Source organism: Gopherus evgoodei, chromosome 1 (assembly GCF_007399415.2).
Source record: "Gopherus evgoodei ecotype Sinaloan lineage chromosome 1, rGopEvg1_v1.p, whole genome shotgun sequence".
Classification (NCBI taxonomy): Eukaryota; Metazoa; Chordata; order Testudines; family Testudinidae; genus Gopherus; species Gopherus evgoodei.
In genome coordinates this window covers 311254006-311271834 of record NC_044322.1, presented here as the reverse complement: position 1 = coordinate 311271834, position 17829 = coordinate 311254006, and the positions used below count along the sequence as shown (strand labels likewise).

The 17829-nt window shown below is 40.9% G+C and overlaps 1 protein-coding gene across 17 annotated transcripts in view; it reads left to right on the top strand.

The window, feature by feature from the left end:
- PPHLN1 (periphilin 1) overlaps positions 1–17829 on the top strand; it is a 124215-nt gene that overhangs the window by 50052 nt on the left and 56334 nt on the right. For 14 of the 17 annotated variants that reach the window (XM_030548948.1, XM_030548950.1, XM_030548949.1 and 11 more), the window contains 2 exons: positions 9239–9492; positions 16205–16287. In XM_030548948.1, the coding sequence (XP_030404808.1) occupies positions 9239–9492; positions 16205–16287 (337 nt within the window). The remainder of the gene's footprint in view (positions 1–9238; positions 9493–16204; positions 16288–17829) is intronic. The other 3 variants (XM_030548942.1, XM_030548952.1, XM_030548944.1) reach the window with 1 other exon arrangement.

Sequence of the window (17829 nt, the reverse complement as noted above, 5' to 3'; positions counted from 1 at the left end):
CTGTAAGGTCATCCCTAGACCATCACTGGTTACTGGACCCTCGGCACTGAACGGAGATAGCGAGAGGTACCACTCTCCCTGTGGTTGCCTAGGGAGTATTCTTCATCTGAGTCTGATGTGGAGCCCTATGATCAACCTAAGGGCCACCAGTATCCATCCTACATGCTGCCAGACCTCGATGTGAGTCCTCCCCACTGGTACCTAGCTAGAAGGACAGTGGCTTATGCGGTGTCCATTCTGGAACCTCCCACTGTTCGTACTCATACTGCTCCTCCATGTTTGACACTGGATCCCCGACTCTGGTACCGACTCCAGTACCAATTTACAGGACATGGCCCCTGTGGAGCCTATTGAAGCTGGAGAAGAGGAAGAAGTTCCTCCTCCTCCCCAGATGAGGCCATCTTGGGGCTGAGCAACTCACTTCCCCAAGATGGCTTTAGGGCTCATCAAGAGTTTCTGAAGCAGATAGCAGCTAACCTGAGGTTTCATATTGAAGAGTTCAAGGAATCATCTGACAGCTTCATTGACGTTCTGGCTGCAGCAACTCCATCTAAAGTGGCCTTACCCATTAATGAGGCAGTAATGGGGCTGGTCAGAGCCCTGTGGGAGACCTTATATTTTCTTCCCTCCTCTTCAAAGAGGGTAGAGAATAACTATTATGTGCCAGTCAGTGGGTATGAGTATCTACTCTTACCCCCACTCCAGGGTCCCTCATACTGGTGCTAATGAAAAGGACAGACAAGGCCAGTTGAGCGCTACCCCCAAACAGAAGGACACCAAGAAACTGGATCTGTTTGCTAGGAAAGTTTTATTTCACAGGTGGTCTGCAACTACGTATTTCAAACCAGCAAGCCTTACTGGGGAGATACGACTACAATTTGTGGGATTTCTTATCCAAATTTAAGGACTCCATGCCCCAAGACTTAAGACGGGAATTCTCAGCCCTCTTAGAAGAGGGAAAAAGTGTTGTCAGAGCCTCTCTGCAGGTGGCACTAGATGCAGCAGATGCGGCGGCCAGGACAATGGCCTTCACTATCATCATGAACAATGCTCTTGACTGCAATCCTTAGGACTCTCTCAGTATATCCAGGACCTCCCTTTTGAAGGCACCTTACTATTTTTAGAGCAGCGGCCTGAACGACTCAAAGGCTGCTCTCAGGTCCCTGGACCTCTCTGCGCCGTAGAGTGACCAGATGTCCTCATTTTATAGGGACAATCCCAATTTTTGTCTTTTCCTTATATAGGCTCCTATTATCCCCCACCCCATCCTGATTTTTCACACTGCTGTCTGATCACCCTAATGCATCGTCCACTTTAAGGAAGCACTTCGGGCCTCAGCAACTGCCATGCTTCTTGGCTTTGCCTCTAAGATAAGACTCCTTTAAGAGAAAAGGGAGAGGTTACAAGCGCTGTCAGCTGGGGTCACGTAGATATTCTGGTGGGCCCAAACAGCCTTTTGAAGGTGTGGCTGGGTGCTAAATATGTTGACGAACGGTTATACCCTGCAGTTTTCATCCACCCATCCATCCCAGGCCCTCGGCCCCCTCCCTCTTTAGGGACCCTTCTCATGGGCAACTCCTTGCTCAGGGGGTGCAGACCCTCCTCCAGGTGGGGGCTGCGGAGGAGGTACCTTGAAACTTGAGAAGGAAGTGGTTTTACTTCTGTTATTTCCTAATCCCAAAGGAGGCCTTCATCCCATCGTGGACCTGTGTCACCTCAACAGATATCTCAAGAAACGGACGTTCCGCATGGTCTCCCTGGCCTCCATCATTCCCTCTTTGGATCCAGGGAACTGGTACGCTACAGAAGATTTCTCAGGTTTATTGTAAAACAGACTTATTACCAATACCATGCCTTCATCAGATGCCTGTACCTTAATGAATGGCTGATCAAGGGTCATTAAGAGGCTCAAATAAAGAACGTCATCAACCTTTTCCAAGCCAACTTCTGAGCGTGGGGCCTGTTGATAAATGAACAAAAGTCTACTCTTATTCCAATACAGATAGTACAGTTTATTGGAGCAGTGCTCAACTTGATTTGGGTTTGTCTCAAGCTACTGGGATAAATGACTGCATGCACGTATGTGGTCCAGCATTCAGGACTACGCTTCAAGCTCCTGCAGAAATATCTAGCTTCAGTTTACTCCCCAACATACACCACTTGGACTCGGTGCCTACTGTTCCAACCCCGGCCCTCCCCTTCTTTGACTGTTGGAAGGACCCACAGTTAGCAATGATGAGTCTCCTTTGTCTCCCCCTGGCCATCAGCGTTCTAGTCTTGGACGTGTCAGACCTAGGTTGGGTACCTCGACAGCCTCAGGACTCAAGGCCTGTGGTCCCAGGAAGAACTTTCCCTGTACATAAACATTAGGGAGCTCCGACCAGTCCGCTTAGCTTGCCAAGTGTTCCTTCCTCTGAGTGCAGGCAAGGTTGTACAAATTCCGATGGACAACACTGTGTCCTTGCTGTGTTCTACATCAGTTCATCAGGAGTTCATTCCTCTGCTTCCTGCGTCAGGAGGCTGTCCATCTATGGGACTTCTGCATGAAGCACTCCATCCAACTCCAGGCTTTGCACCTTCTGGGAGCCTGGGATTCGCCGGCGGATCACCTCAGCAGATCCTTCTTCTCTCACCATGAGTGGTCCCTTCCGCCAGAGGTTACCATGTTTATCTTCCAAAGGTGGGAGTTTCCTCAGCTGGACCTGTTCGTGACCAAGCGGAACAGGAAATGCCAGCAGTTTTGCTCACTGAGAGGGCACAGCCTAGGCTCCCTCTCCAATGCGTTCCTGCTTCCTTGGACAGAACTCTTACGTCTGCATCCACATCTTCAAGAACAGTTACAGTACAAGTAAGTAACTGTCTTTTCCAGATGGTTCACCTTTAAAAAGTATATGAAATTAAAGAGTGGTTTTTCTAATTTATAAGAAAGTCCATTAGGAAATGAGAAAAGAGATAAAACAAACTATAATGGCAAGAGTTGAATCTGTCAAAATAATTTATCTTACAAATACATTCTGTAATTTAACATTTGCCTTTGAACCTTTTAATTGACCAAATTAGATAAGTCAGCCACAGGAACAGAAATGGTTAAATCAGCACATTCTATTAAGTTCTTTCTCTTCTTCTGTCTTTCATCTGGTTAGTTATATTCTTGTAAGGATAACCTTTACATTGATTAGATTGATTGAATTATAATAATATGGCAAGCAGTGACTTTGTAGTTAATGGCCTGTCAGCATTTCCATTTCAACACTATTCTTTTCAGGAGAACTGTAGGAAGCTCAGCTGTAAAGACTCTGTGTGTATAGAAACACAGCAGTACATGGTGGATGGCTTGAGAGGACACTTCTTTTCTTCCTCATCTCTTGCCATTTCCCAAATCGATTCAGTAGCTTCTTAAACAAAAAAGCTTACTGAAAAACTTAATTTCCCAAGAGTTACTTTCACTTGCACGCTTTGTATTTTATGTTGTTCTGCTGTCCATTAAAGCTTGCCCTCTGTTCATGGTGCTAGATTCCTGTATATACATTGTCTTCCTTTCCTCTCCCCACTTGATAAAAATAAAATAATTTGTAACTTGTAATAACTTGTAAAATCACTTGAAAAAATTGTATCACAAGGCAGCTTCCTCTGGATTATTTCACGTAGTCTGGCTTTGGGGCACTGGGTGAGTCAGGAGTAAGAACTGGGAGTCCTTCACCAGATGTGCTTTCTCCCTCACACTCTGCATTAGATTTAGAGCAGTCTGATCTGCTGACTGAGCTCTCTGGAGACGAGAGAAGAAAAAACTATTTTTCTAGTATGTCATCACTATGGGCAATAGGCTGGAGGCAAAATTTTGTGCCTTCTGTTAATTTAAAATTGGAATATTCTGTGGATTCCATATATGAGGCTCAAAAACTTGAAATTGCCTTCACTTTGAATTTTTTTAGGATTCAGTTTGTCACTCTTGTATTGAGGAGTACCTTACTCTACAAACAGTCTGAATGATCTCAGCTGCTCACAGGATAATGTGTAGTCAAGGGTACGGGCAGCACGAAGAGCCTCCCAGGCTGCCCATGTGCCTAGGGGCCGCAAGGACCTGCCGGCCGCTTCTGGGAGCTGCACGGAGCTAGGGCACATAGGGAGCCTGCCTTAGCCCTGAGCCACCGCTGCGCTGCCAACCGGACTTCTAACAGCCTGGTCAGCGGTGTCAGCTGGAGCCGCCAGGGTCCATTTTCAACTAGGTGTTCCGGTCAAAAACTGGACGCCTGGCAACCCTATGCCTGGGCTGTTATTTTTTATTCTTTGTTCTTCTATACCACCCTACATATTTGGCAGTAGATTCTCCTGTCAGCAGATGGAGACAGAAAACAAGAACTTCTGAGTTACAACACCCCTTTATGACTTGTCATCTCAGATTCCTTCTCACTTTGCTGTTTCCAGCAGGTGGGATAGCTACCAAGCTACCTCAGTGACAGGGCCTAAAAAAGGGAGAGGATGTTTTCACCACAGCAAAGTACAAACAGGAATAACATGCTTTCCAATTCAGTTTTAAGTGTGCACCTGGTCTAGTTATACAGTCCTAGAAAAAGGATATCCCAATCCTCTTCATGTTATTCCACTCATCCATATTCCCTCTGATTGTGATGGCATCAGAAAAATACAGGCAAGTCTAGCAGACTTTCTACTGGGTTTTGGTGTACACAATGGCAAATTTTGGACTTGGTACAGTGACCTGCACAGTGTACAATGGCTTGCACAACATGGAAATAAGAATTAAAATGTAACTTACTCATATATTTTAAACGTGCAGTCCGCAAGAGCAGTGTATATTATTGTGTGTGTGGCTCATAATCAAATACTTGTTTGCAGCCCTCTTCATGTGAATTAGGGAAACAACTATAAAGCTATTGATAAGATTAAACTAACAAGACCTAGTACGTGAGTTTTATTTGAGCTAACGCTGAGCTAAGCATCCTTAATTTAAATACTGTAAAAAGTTGCTTGGCTATAAAACGTTGCTGGGCCAACTGATATGAGAAGTCTGTCATTGTTTGTAATCTTCGAGAGTTCAAATAAAGATCACTGGGACCAGATGTATAGTACAGTAGAAGATAAATCAGTATGGAATTGATTAAGATCTTAGGAAAAAACAAAGGATTATAGTAAGTAAACTGAAGTTGGTGATTTACTTCAGTATACATGTTGATCTGCACACTTTGTTACCAGGAAGATTTACTGAGTTTTGGGAGAAATACTAACATATCTGGATCCCTCTTCTTTATGTTCTGATTTCATTTTTCTCAGACTTGCAAAATGTTGGAGGAGGAAGAGTTCTTGATTCTTGAACTTTTTGTGTAGATGTTTAAACTATAAAATGATTACTATGTGTATTGGGAAGCTCAGACTTATGAAGTGTAATGGATTTGATAGGATGTTTTGCATTTCATCTGAGTCAAGCTCCCTGTTATGTTTCACTGCTAATTCAGACCATGTTCTATGGATGAGAGACACATCTTCCTATCAGAAAACCCCTTAATCTTGGGTAAAGTGCACAGGGTCAGGAACCAGGAGACTGAGTTTAAATCTTCCTTTTCCACTCTTGACTACTTATATTTATGTGCATATTATAGCCTTATTATTGAGGAGAGCCTTGTAACCTTACCTTGAGTACCCTGTTTTTTTAATTAAAAAAATAAATATAACCCCATTGATTTTAATTCACACACTGCAAAAATATCTTTTAAAAACAGGTGTTGCAGTTAAAAAGAAACACTGTCCATTCTGACATGACATGCAAAAAACCAAGAAGTACTCCATATTTTGGTCACTTGTTATACATATTGATGGCTTGTGTCACATTTGTGTGAAAGTTGGAAGGTATAGTGAGGTGTAGTGAAACAATAAACATTTGTATATTCACATCCCTTTATTTATTTATTCAGAATGGAAAAGTACGTTTGTGATGTATCACACATACTTGCTCATGTCTTCAGCTCTGAGTTAAGGTTGCTAAGCTGTGTATATCAGCAATGAAACCCTTAACAAGCAAAGAAAAAAGCATTTATATGATAAAGCAACCCCTCTGAATTCCACTCACCAATTCCTCGTCAGCCTCAGTTATCTTCCTTCCACCGCACAGATCTTCACCCTTATACTGGACAAATAACATACAGCTTTGTTTATAGGTATTCACGTTAATTCAGTGGTTTGTCATAGCTGAGCTCTACTCCCTTCCAAACTGATTTCCCACTCCCACATCTCCTTTCACCCCCATAACCTATCTAGAAGGCCGCTTACAGCCCCTTAATTCCCAACAAAGCTGCTGCATGATGCGCTGGGTGAACTAACATCGGGAGGGTAGGGCATGAGCAGGCATGGTGGAGAAGAGTGGTGTGTTTGGAGATATGGAGTGGATGATTTAAGGAAAGGGTGTGTGGCAGTGGTGGTGGGGCTAGGTGTGGAACACATGGAGCTCGGTGTGGGAGCCCAGTGGCTCGGCACTATTGGCACTGGAAGGCCTCCCCTGATGCTACCACCCTTCCTTTCTGTGTGAGTGTGTTATTGTTTGTTTTTTTTTGTTTTGTTAAAATGTTGCCTCTAGTAATAGATAACTTATGTAGCTGACAGAACTTCAGCGAATCTGGGGTATCTCAATTAGTTTGACAAATAAGGGAATAACTGTGTTTAATTTTAAAATGTGAAGAGTGACCAATGATCAAGATTATCAGAATGTGTGTGTGTGAAGGTTAGTTTGTGTAGAGATTAAAATGTCAATACACTGTTTCAAAATGTTATGTAGAAAATTCATTTGTACTCTGTAGTTATTTGTGTCAAATATGGAGATTAAATTCAGTCATTAAAGGGATTTTAGTCCTGCATTAAAGTCCCGATTCAGCAGAGAATTGGTGATTAAATCCATCCTTATTCAGCAGACCATTTAAGCACATGCTGAAATATCAAGCGTATGCTTTGCTGAAATGGTGTCTTAATTCCTGAGCTGGAGGCATATTCCAGAGTATTCACATTGAGGAAGGAATATATGTTTGGAAATAAATAAATAAAAACTTGTTTGAGCAGTTGAGTTCAGTTTAACAAGTTTAGTTGCATTAATAATGTGATCAGAAGTGTGAAGTTTTTGCTGTATGGCTCAGAAATTTTTATTTGATTGCTTGTATTATTATAGTTCACCAAGGCTAGCTTAACAATGTAAATGATGAATGACAAAAACATGAATAAAAATAAAATTCAAAATGTTTCGTTTTTGATCCCTCACACTCTTGCAGTCATTGTTTTTTTTCCCCATCATTTTTTGCTCTCTGATCTAATGAAGATTTGTTTAGAAATTGTAAATGCTTGAATGAATATTAGAGTATTTATTACAGGTATGCAACAGTTGGGGTTCTGTTAATATTTCCATAATAAAGTCCTCTATTTATAGGGGTGTAATAACTTGCTCATAAAAATTTGCTTTGGGCAGAAACGTGGTGTACCAGTCTGTTTGAAAGCTTGTGTTTTTGTTTATTTAAGAAAAATCAAAAGTTGTGTGTTTGTACATTATAGAAATTTTAAACACCCAGTTTAAATCTCAGAATGTGACTGAGCAGCTGTTTTCTTCATATTTCTTATATGCATGTCATGATAAACAATTGCTCCATATTATTTATCTGTGTATCCTAACAGCTCCTTTATGGGAAATTCAGGTAAATTATACACTTTTAGAACTTGGAAGGTGAGAGTTTTCATGCTAGATTGTAACTGGAGCTGTTAAAGTTTTTCAAATACTATGCTTGTTAAAAATTGGTGAAATAGACTAATTCTGAAGTATTTATCACTTAACTAATATGTATAATTATTAAGTTCACATACATTCAGGCATCTACATGGTGGTCATAACTAGGGCTCCTAAGTGCTATGGCAATACTAATAATGGTGGTTATTGCGTATTTAATCAGTTCTCATGTACACAGTTTTTCTTTTTTCAAACGTATTTCTTTTTAAATTAAGCCACCAGAAACAACAATTAATTAACACAACTCACCCTGCAGCAGTGTCTCCTGTGTCCCATGGGGCTGAGCCTGGCTACCTGTTTCAGGCATTGTGACCTGATACACAAGATTACCGAACCACTCACTCAAATCTGGCTCTCATGATGCCTCTCCCATATGATGACAGAGAGGCTGCAGGGTCAAGCCTGAGCAAGTGGCACTACCCATGCCCAGGGTGAGTGTGGGACAGGGGCTCTCTCAACCCCAGGCCCAGTCACAGGGTACACAGGAGCTGCCTTTGCCAGGGTGAACATGGGGCAGGCTGACTCTCCAGCCCCCTGTCTCCTCCCTTCAATAGCTGGGATTAGAGTTGTGGTCCTGGGGCAAAGAGTACTGTTCCAGGTGGTGGGTGAGCCCCTCATTTGTCAGGGCATTTTTAAATGAAAATCACAGAGCAGGCACTGAACCCATGACTTAGTAAATTTACCATGACTGCTCCATGATTTTTTATTAAAAAATGCCATGTCAGATTTGCAGCCTTAATTATAATTTTGCAGTTATTACAGCTTGAAATCAGAATTATAGCATACAGCATCATTTATGTTCATGGCACTTTACGAACAAATTAAAATGACAAGTACTCCAAAGAACTTAAATATTAAGAGTGCATTAGTGAGGGTTACCACAGTGAAAGATTGTAAGCTGTACTTATGTATGCATCTTACTGATTCCTCTTTGGGTCTGTTTTTATTTTTATTAATTTCATTTAAAACTTGGATAGTGTCCAAAAGGAGAGAGTGGAATGACTGTGCAAGAGAAAAAAATGTAAAATACCAAAGGTGCATCCAGTTGCATTTTGTGTGAATATCTGTTTCACCCTTCAGTTATATGCTACTTTATTAATATATCTTTAATAGTTTGTGTAAATTACCAACTAGTATAAGGGAGGTGGAGGATCTGATGAGGAGACGTTGGAAACGGTTCTAAAATGTGTTGAACTGAATGAAAACCTGAAGAAATCTCCTTACATTTAACTTTTGATTAACAATTTTTATTTGACCAATTTAAGTTGGCCTAAGAATTACTTAGTACTTAATGATACTGGAGGTCTCAGATTTACTGTGTAGAGAATGATTGACCTATTTCTACTTACTACAGAGGTGGAAATTTGCTGTTTTGTTACCAGTTATGAACTTTTAGATTTCTGTAATTTCTATAAACAGAGTACAGAGAAGTAATTAATTTTTTCTTTTCTGCTGCCTTCAAAGGGAACTCAGAGATGGCTTAAGAAGAAAAAGCTTCTATCCTTCTCATTATTTGAGAGAGAGATCCCCTCATAAGAGGGACTCTCCTTTCTTCAGGGAATCGCCTGTGAGCCGAAGGGATTCTCCACACAGCAGATCCGGCTCCAGTGTCAGCAGTAGGAGCTACTCCCCTGAAAGAAGCAAAGCCTATTCTTTCCACCAGTCCCAGCATAGCAGAAGTATGTCATCTTTACATAAAAGAAATATTTCTCAGCAAGGTAATGCTGGATTAATGATGAAAACTGATTAGTGAGGTGAAATTGATTCTCATTATATAAGATCTTTCTCTTTATATAATGAAGACATTAGACTTTTTGTTCCGATTATGTTTTGCCTGCCTTATTAAATGTTTCAGGGAGCTCTTTATTCCTTTAGGAATATATGTAAAGGTCTCTTGAGGGAGCTTGCAGGTGTTTTTCAACAGCCTCTCTAGGCTGACTGCAGTTCCATCAGCTGCGTGACTTTTCTGTGTACAGCAGATTATTTTTCTTTAGTACCAAATGCTTCTGTTTCTTTCTCCCTTTGCTTCTGTCATGGATCCCTTTACAGGCAGTTTTGCCATGAGCAATTAGGTGAGGGCTTTTCTTTATGCAACTGAGAAGAAAAGGAAAAATTCTGGTGGGAAAGCCGAATAAAAAGTAAAGATCCTTACATTTTCAAAAACATGATGTTTCATAGAATTGTGCTAACAGTGCATATTAGTTCTTTTAGCAATTTACTCCTCTCACTCTGATTCTCTCAAATCTTGCAACCCTCAAATCAGTGCAAAACCTTGTGTCTAAAGCTAAGCAATCCAATGTATGGCCTGGATTTCAAAGGGTTGAATATTCATTTTTTCCAGAAAGGAGATCCATGTCTGTTTAAAACCTCCATGTATGAAAAACTTGCAGACAAAAGTGGAAGCATGTTTTTTTTCCCATTGAGGTACTTATTGCTACGACTGTACAGATTAGGTGGATTTATGGATTTCTTTTCATACTCTTTGCAAATTCTAATGAAATTGTGCAAAATCTGTCGTCCAGTTTGGCAGTAGTGTTCTTTTTGTTTCTTCTAATTTTAAATCTGGATTTACTTGTTACATGACATTTATCTTGGATTTTCCAGGGTGCCCATAGCAGGCAGTTATAGCACCTTTCACTGCAAAACACCCCAAAGCATTTAAATAACTATGCATAAACACAGAGGGGTGTTTCTTCACTCACCACTGAAATACAGACTGTCTCTCAGACTTTTAACAGTTGCAGCAGGGCTACACAAACGTTTAGAACAGAAAGTAAAGAATATGACACCCTCCTGAAACTGCAGTAGAAATTTAGGTAAACAGAATCTAATTATCAGGTACAGGAGAAGATTGTCTAAAACTTGGGAAATGTTGTGGGGATTGGGAATTTTTTACAGTTGAGCAGATTTTTTGGCACTTCTGCAGCATGTTAACATAGCTACTCATATATTGAATTCTAATGGAAAAACCTGCTGTCTGGGCTAATAGAAAATTTTAAATTTTGAGAGAAATGTTCCAAATTTTCAGGGAGGTTTGTGCTTTTTTTGTAACAAGAAGTAAAAATGTATTTATGTAACCGAAGTTAGCAGATACAACATGCTGGCAGCTGAATATTAAGATGTTATTTTTTTACAAGGCCACTTTTCAGAGCAGATTTGTACTTTGGACTCTGTTGGTGAACAGCCACATCTTGCTTCACTCTGCATTGAAAGTCCAGCTATCCCTGGACTTCCCATTCCTCGTTAGTTTTCACTCGATGTGTTGCACCATTTTTTTATCTGCCAGATGTGGAAGCAGGAAGGAGGTTGCTTCAGCATCTGAAGCCAACAGTGCTCCTTGTGGCAGTACCAGTACATCAGATGATGGGGCTAAGCACAGTACCTCCATAACACCTCTTAAAGGAAGCATCTCCCCACTGGAACACCCTGGATGCTGTTGAACAGTATTAAATATACGATAAACACCCTATCAGAGTTATAGTTCAATCAAGATATAAATAAAGTTCAGACAGTTCTTGGAGCACCATAGCAATATATGAAATAGCCAAAATACAGAGCATTTAGTGTTGGGAATATCAATTCAAGGCATCAGCTTTATATGATTAGAAGTTTTCAGTAGTTATCTGCAAGTTGTGCATACTAAGCTCTGCTGGCGTTGGGGTTTGTGTATGAAAGAATTAAAATTGCTGAGTTTTTCTTTGGAAAATTCAATTTTATAGTAGCTTTACATCTGATGTTGTTGTTGTTTGTTTAATACATCCATGTTATCATCATGTCTGCTTATATTGTGGACTTTTGAGTTGTGCGTATATTTAACTAATATACCATAATGTCTTTTTGAAGATGTTGAGCCCTCTGAGTTTTAAAGAGTTTTACAGTACTTGCTATGGTTGGGGTCACTACAATTCCTAAATTTAATTTTTGTTAGCTCTCTAGTTATCTGAATTATTTACAAAGTTTCATACCACTGTGGGGATCCCCTACGACCCTCTTCCATTTGATTCTCCAAAACTCAGTTTGACTCCAGAATTTGTCATGCCAGGTGGCCTTATTTGGTATAAAGCAACACTATGCCCAAGCTGGCCAGGCTCAAATGCAGTGTGTGGTTGCAGGGTACATCACAAATCTGAAGTTACACGGCAAAACTTTTCCTTATATCCTTCTTTCTGTTTATCTTGTATTTAAAATTTGTTCAACAACTTTCAAGGTTCTTCAGTGAGGGAAATGAATGACTAGTAAGCACAATTATTATTCATTATTATTACTAACTCCTGTATTACTAACTATACAGTGCATCATGTGCTTAATGATTAGCTTGGTTACTTTTCAGAATGCTCTCTCCATGTGCTGTTCATGTATAATCTGACCTCTACATTCCAGTTTTACCTTGTCCATTGTCCCTTGTACCAGAGTGGTCCTACTTAGCTAGACTGACTCTAGCCTAATGCTTGTTATACTCTTATTTACAATTTAATTTTCCATTCACTTTCTCAATTGTTCCCACTGAGAAATGAGGTCTGTCTTACGTCCTGTTACTTGTGTCAAGTTAGACCTAAAATCACTATCATTTATGAAGTTAATACAGTATACAGTCTTTTTAATATGTTACATATTTTCACAATTGAATCACATAGTTGTTGTTGCATCTGTTTGTTAATTTGTGTGTAATTTGCCTTTGGATTTCTGCTTTTATTTATGAAAACCTGCCAAATACATTACTTTAGAATCTGTATATTTCTTGAATTACTGGTGTCCACTAGTGTCATATGAGTCCAGAAACTGGGGCTTTAAGAAAAAACAAATATAATGAAACTGGCAATAAAATGCTGAGAAGCTCACAATAAAATCAAAATAAATCAAAGTTGGCAACACAGTCTTTGATTAAGCTGAGGGTCTTCTTTCTTCTCTTGCTTTACTACTAGCTACTCTTGGCTTGTACAATATGAAGTCTATGAGTCTATCCCCAGGGTATCCCTGGGGCTAACACTGCCTCTTGTCCCCTCCCTGGCTGGGGCTAAAACTCCAGAATCTCCTTAGTTACTGTGGTTCATCTTCTTTCTTTCCCCAACTTCATCTACAGAGAGAGAAATCGAATGACTATAGGGGGCTTGGTTGAATTGTCCATCAGCAGGGCTGGAACATACTTGAACAGCACTGATCAGAGACGTATTTTACTTTATCTTTTTACCTTTAATTGTTTAGGGCTCCTCTGTCCTTTTCGGGTAGCATTAAAAACTGCCTTCCTTGTGTTTAATTTCTCACACACCTGTTAAAGACCACCATAATATCCTCCTCCCTCCTACATTTCCTTCTCCTTCCATTCATCTAGTGCTTTCCTCCTTTCAGTTTGGAACAAAGACTCGCCATGTGGTGTGAGAACAGTTTTCTTTAGTATATCTATCTGTTTTAGCTCTTTTACAACTCATCCTCACTGACTCTCCAGCTATTTCATTCTAACTTAAATAATTTTTCTGTATGGTCCCTTGATAATATATATATATTTTTGGAACCATTGTGCAATCTGTAAAACATTTTTGATTCATTGGCATGAAAGATATTATATTAAATTATATCAAATAAAGTTGTTAAAATTCTGTGTGGTCTAAAAGGCCAGCTAGTTTTGTGGTCTGAATGCCTCGGGATGCAGATTATGAAAAGCATGTTTGATTTCTGTATGCAAACATAATAAAACATAACTTTGTCATTTAGACATGAAGAGAGTCATGGTCAAGTAAAGAAGAAAAGACTAGTGATACATTATGACAAGAACTAGAAGGATCTAACTCTTTATGTCAAAGATGTAATTTGGATAGCTCTCTAGTCAGCAATGGCTAGATGCGACCGCCTATTTCAGATATGAGCAACCCTCCCTCATCCCCTCAAATGAGGAATAAAACAAACATGGGGGGAACCTTTTGTGAGGTGGGGGATTGTTTATTATTTTAGCACTGGTGATGTGTTCTGCAAAGATACTCTGCCTTGAGGAGCTTGGTAGGTAAAATTTCATAGTCTTCACTTATGATGTCCATAACTTACAGTAATAGACTGCACCAATGTGGGCCCCCCCCTCCTGCAAGCTTCTCCACACGGGTGGGCACCTGTACTCACATTGCCCTATTGTCTTTAGTGGGTCTACACATAGGCAGAGGGGGCCTCTCCACTTGGAGCAGCTTGCAGGATCAGGGCCTTCTTGTGGAACAAAGTTAAATATATGTATAAAAAATTACTTGCCTCAGTTAGGTATAGTTGAGAGGTACAGTAGGCTATTGTTTTGAACTGCGAAAAGCAATAAAATAGTTATATAAGCAAAAAGGAGGTGATGGCCATTGTTGAGTGTAAGATAGTACAGACAAGATAAACAGTTTCTACTGTATGGACAAGTATGGAGGGTATCTTGAAGGGCTATATTGAATGATCAGATAAAATATGAAACTTCTAAGGCAGCTGCTATTTGTGTCTTGTTGCAGTTGGGGAGCAGCTGTCACTTGCTTGTTTGGTCTTCCTTTTTCCTCAGCCAGTTAGGTTGATGTTAAATTCTATCCTTTGTAGCCAGAGTATGCTGAAAATCTGTGGAGAGAGAGAAGGGGCAACTTGCAAAGGTTTCTTTTTTTAACATTCTAGATCTATTTAAAATATATATTTATTTACATTTCAGTTTCTTAATTCTTTTAGATTTTGGTATTTAAAAATGCACAAAGGTGGGTGCATTCTTAATTTACATCATCTTGCAACATACAAAGTAAATAGCTCACTAGACATGATCCATTGTACTAAGTAACATTACTTGGGTATTTCAATTACAGACTTATTTAGTTGTCATTAGTTTTGTTAAAGTAATCCACATCGGGGAGTTTTAAAATATGTAAAAATGAAGGTTACTTTCAATTGATTTATCTTTCTAATTTTTTGCCAAGTATTCTGCTGCTGCAGGCTTCCCATAATGGACATTTGGCAAGGTTATTCATGACTGCATTTTGAACAGTAGCTTCTAGTTGTTCCTGTTTTAATTTTGTTGGCATGAATATTGAGAAGTAAGACCCTGATGCTAAAAAGAGATCCCTATCTGTCATTTGGACTTTGTGGGTTTATTGCTTTGCTGGATTTCCTATTATACTGCTAAACCTACCCTTGTGAATACCCAGTTTCCCAAGCTTTGGTTTTGGTTCTATGATTGGTGACTGACCACGATGTTTAACGCTGAAAAGATGTAGAATTCCTCATTTCACTTCTTATAGGAATTGTCAAGGTTTTTTCCCCACTTTGAACTTTAGCGTCCAAAAAGTGGGGACCTGCATGATCACTTTTAAGCTTAATTACTAGCTTAAATTTGGTACGCTGCCACCAGCCAAAATATAGTGTTTGGCACACTTCCTGTTCCCCCCAAACCTTCCCTGGGGAACAAGGCCCAAACCCCTTGGATCTGAACACAAGGAGAAATTAGCCTTCTCCCTCTTTTTCCCCCCAGACTTTCCCCTCCCTGGGTTACCCTGAGAGGCTACACTGATCCAAACTCCTTGGATCTTAAAACGAAGAGGAATTAACCTTCCCCCCTCCTCCTTTCCCCCCACCAATCCCTGATGAGTTCAGACCCAATCCCCTTGGGTCTTAAAATAAGGAAAAAAATCAATCAGGTACTTAAAAAAAGGAAAGCTTTTAATTAAAGAAAGAAAAAGTAAAAATTATCTCTGCAAAATCAGGATGGAAAATGTTTACAGGGTTCTCAGATTCATATAGCCTAGAGGGACTCCCCCACCCCCCTCTAGCCTGAGATTCAAAGTTACAACAAACAGAGGTGGTAATCCTTCCAGAAAAAGGAAAACATTTACAAGTTAAGAAAACAAACATAAGACTAATCCGCCTTTCCTGGCTATTACTTACTATTCTGAAACATGAGAGACTGATTCAGAAAGATTGGAGAAAACCTGGGTGTACGTCTGGTCCCTCTTAGCCCCAAGAGTGAACAACGAACAAAACAAACAGCACAAACAAAGGCTTCCCTCCATCAAGATTTGAAAGTATCTTGTCCCCCCATTGTCCTCTGATCAGGTGTCAGCCAGGTTCACTGAGCTTCTTAACCCTTTACAGGTAAAAGAGACATTAACCCTTAACCATCTGTTTATGACAGGAATATAGAACAATCTCCAACAATCTCAAACTGAAATATTCTTCCAGTTAAACAATGGAAATAAGAAAAACAGGCTTTCTAAGGACAAATGTCAGCCTTATAAAATGCTGCTATTCATCTTCTTAGCCAGAGACTATTTTATTTTTGATAAGCAAGTAGACTATCATTAGATTATTATCATCATCAAAAGATGAGGAGATAGGTTTTGTGCATGGCCTGGTGAATTTTGCAAGGTGCACACACTCCTTTGTGTGAAGGGAGGGAGGACACAACTTGAATAAAATTCTAACTCTTCTTTTTTATAGGTAAAGAGAGACCTTCTGCTCCGTCACTGAAAACGTCAAGAGATACATCCCCATCAGGTTCCACAGCAGTACCCTCTTCAAAGGTAAACTATGTTTCTGTTGTTTTTGTTTTTAATAGTGGTACTTCCCATGAGAAGATCCAAGTTAAATTCAGATTCCTGTCTTGTCTGACAGTCAGAGGCAGTGTGTTTTGCCACTAAGCAAGAATGTTTCGTTGTATTCAACGGCTTCTCCTGGAGTAAGAAGAAATGTGGACATGAATTTAGAGTGAACAGGATCTTAAAGAAAATGGCATCCCCCACAGCTAGTGCAGTGTACCAACACAGCTTCTGAGTTCACTTTTTTAGACAAACAGGAAAACTTTCCCTTGAAATACTAAAAACCATGGAAATCCTGAGCAAAAGACTAATTAGTGTTTTTTAAAAAAGGTGTGAAAGGTGAAAACCATTAATTGAAAGGACTGATCAGACTTCTGCAGTGCTCTGCCAATCCTTTACATTTGTGCTGTTCTTTATGATTTTCAAACTGGTGTGCTAACAAAAACTAATTCTCAACACCCTTCCGGGATATGTGAGTGATAGGCTACATCTGCACTACACAGCTTTTAGTGACAGGGCTTGCTGCTAAAAGGCGTGCGGTGTAGCCGCTGTTGGTTGGCTCTCCTGCCAACAAAACATTTCCACCCCCAAGAGCAGCATTTGCATTGTTGGCAGGAAAGCGGTGTTCACACTGGCACTTGTTGCGGCAAAACTTTTGTCTTTCGAGGGGAAGGGGGACTTTAACACCTCTGAAAGGCAAAAGTTTTGTCATTCAATTGCCAGTGTAGACATAGCCTTAGTCTCTGAACATTACAGATGTGGAAACTGAGATGCAGACTTCTTAATACCCCAAATTTGCACAGGTTTAGCTAAAATCAGGTTTTTTAATTTGTTTTATGGGCACACTTAAACTAGTTCAGGGGTCGGCAACCTGTGGCACACGTGCCAAAGATGGCACGCGAGCCAATTTTTAATGGCACGCTGGGGCCTGCTGAGACTCCAGTGTGCCATTAAAAATCCTGCCGAAGCAGCAAGCCGCAGGGTCCGCTCTTCTGGGCCAGCGTGCTGGGTCGCCGGCCCCTCCCCCCGCCTTCCCCTGGAGCGCTGCCACCGTGCATGCAGCGATCTGGGGCTGGGGCTATGCGCTCCTGCGGGGCAGTGTTTGGCTCCATGAGGAGGGAAAGACGCTCCCCGCTCATCTGGAGCTTTGCCGACATGTGCGCGCAGCCCTGTCCCGCCTCTCAGAGCGCTGCCTGTGTGGCGGCAGGGCTCTGGATGAGCAGGGAGCCTCATGGTAAGGGGGCCGGGGTGGGGGGTTGGAGGTTGGATAAGGGGTGGGGACAGGGAGAAGGGGGGGTTGGATAGGTGGTGGGATCCTGGGTGGGGTGGTTAGGGGTGGGGGGTCTTTGGAGGGGGCAGTCAGGGAGCAGGGGGGATTGGATAGGGCATGGGAGTCCTGGGATCTGTTAGGGGTCAGGGCAGTCAGGGGACAGGGAGCAAGGAGTGTCCTGGGGGGGGGGGGAGTTAAGGTGGGAGGGTCTCTGGAGGGGTAGTCAGGGGACAAGGAGCTGGGGGGTTGGATGAGTT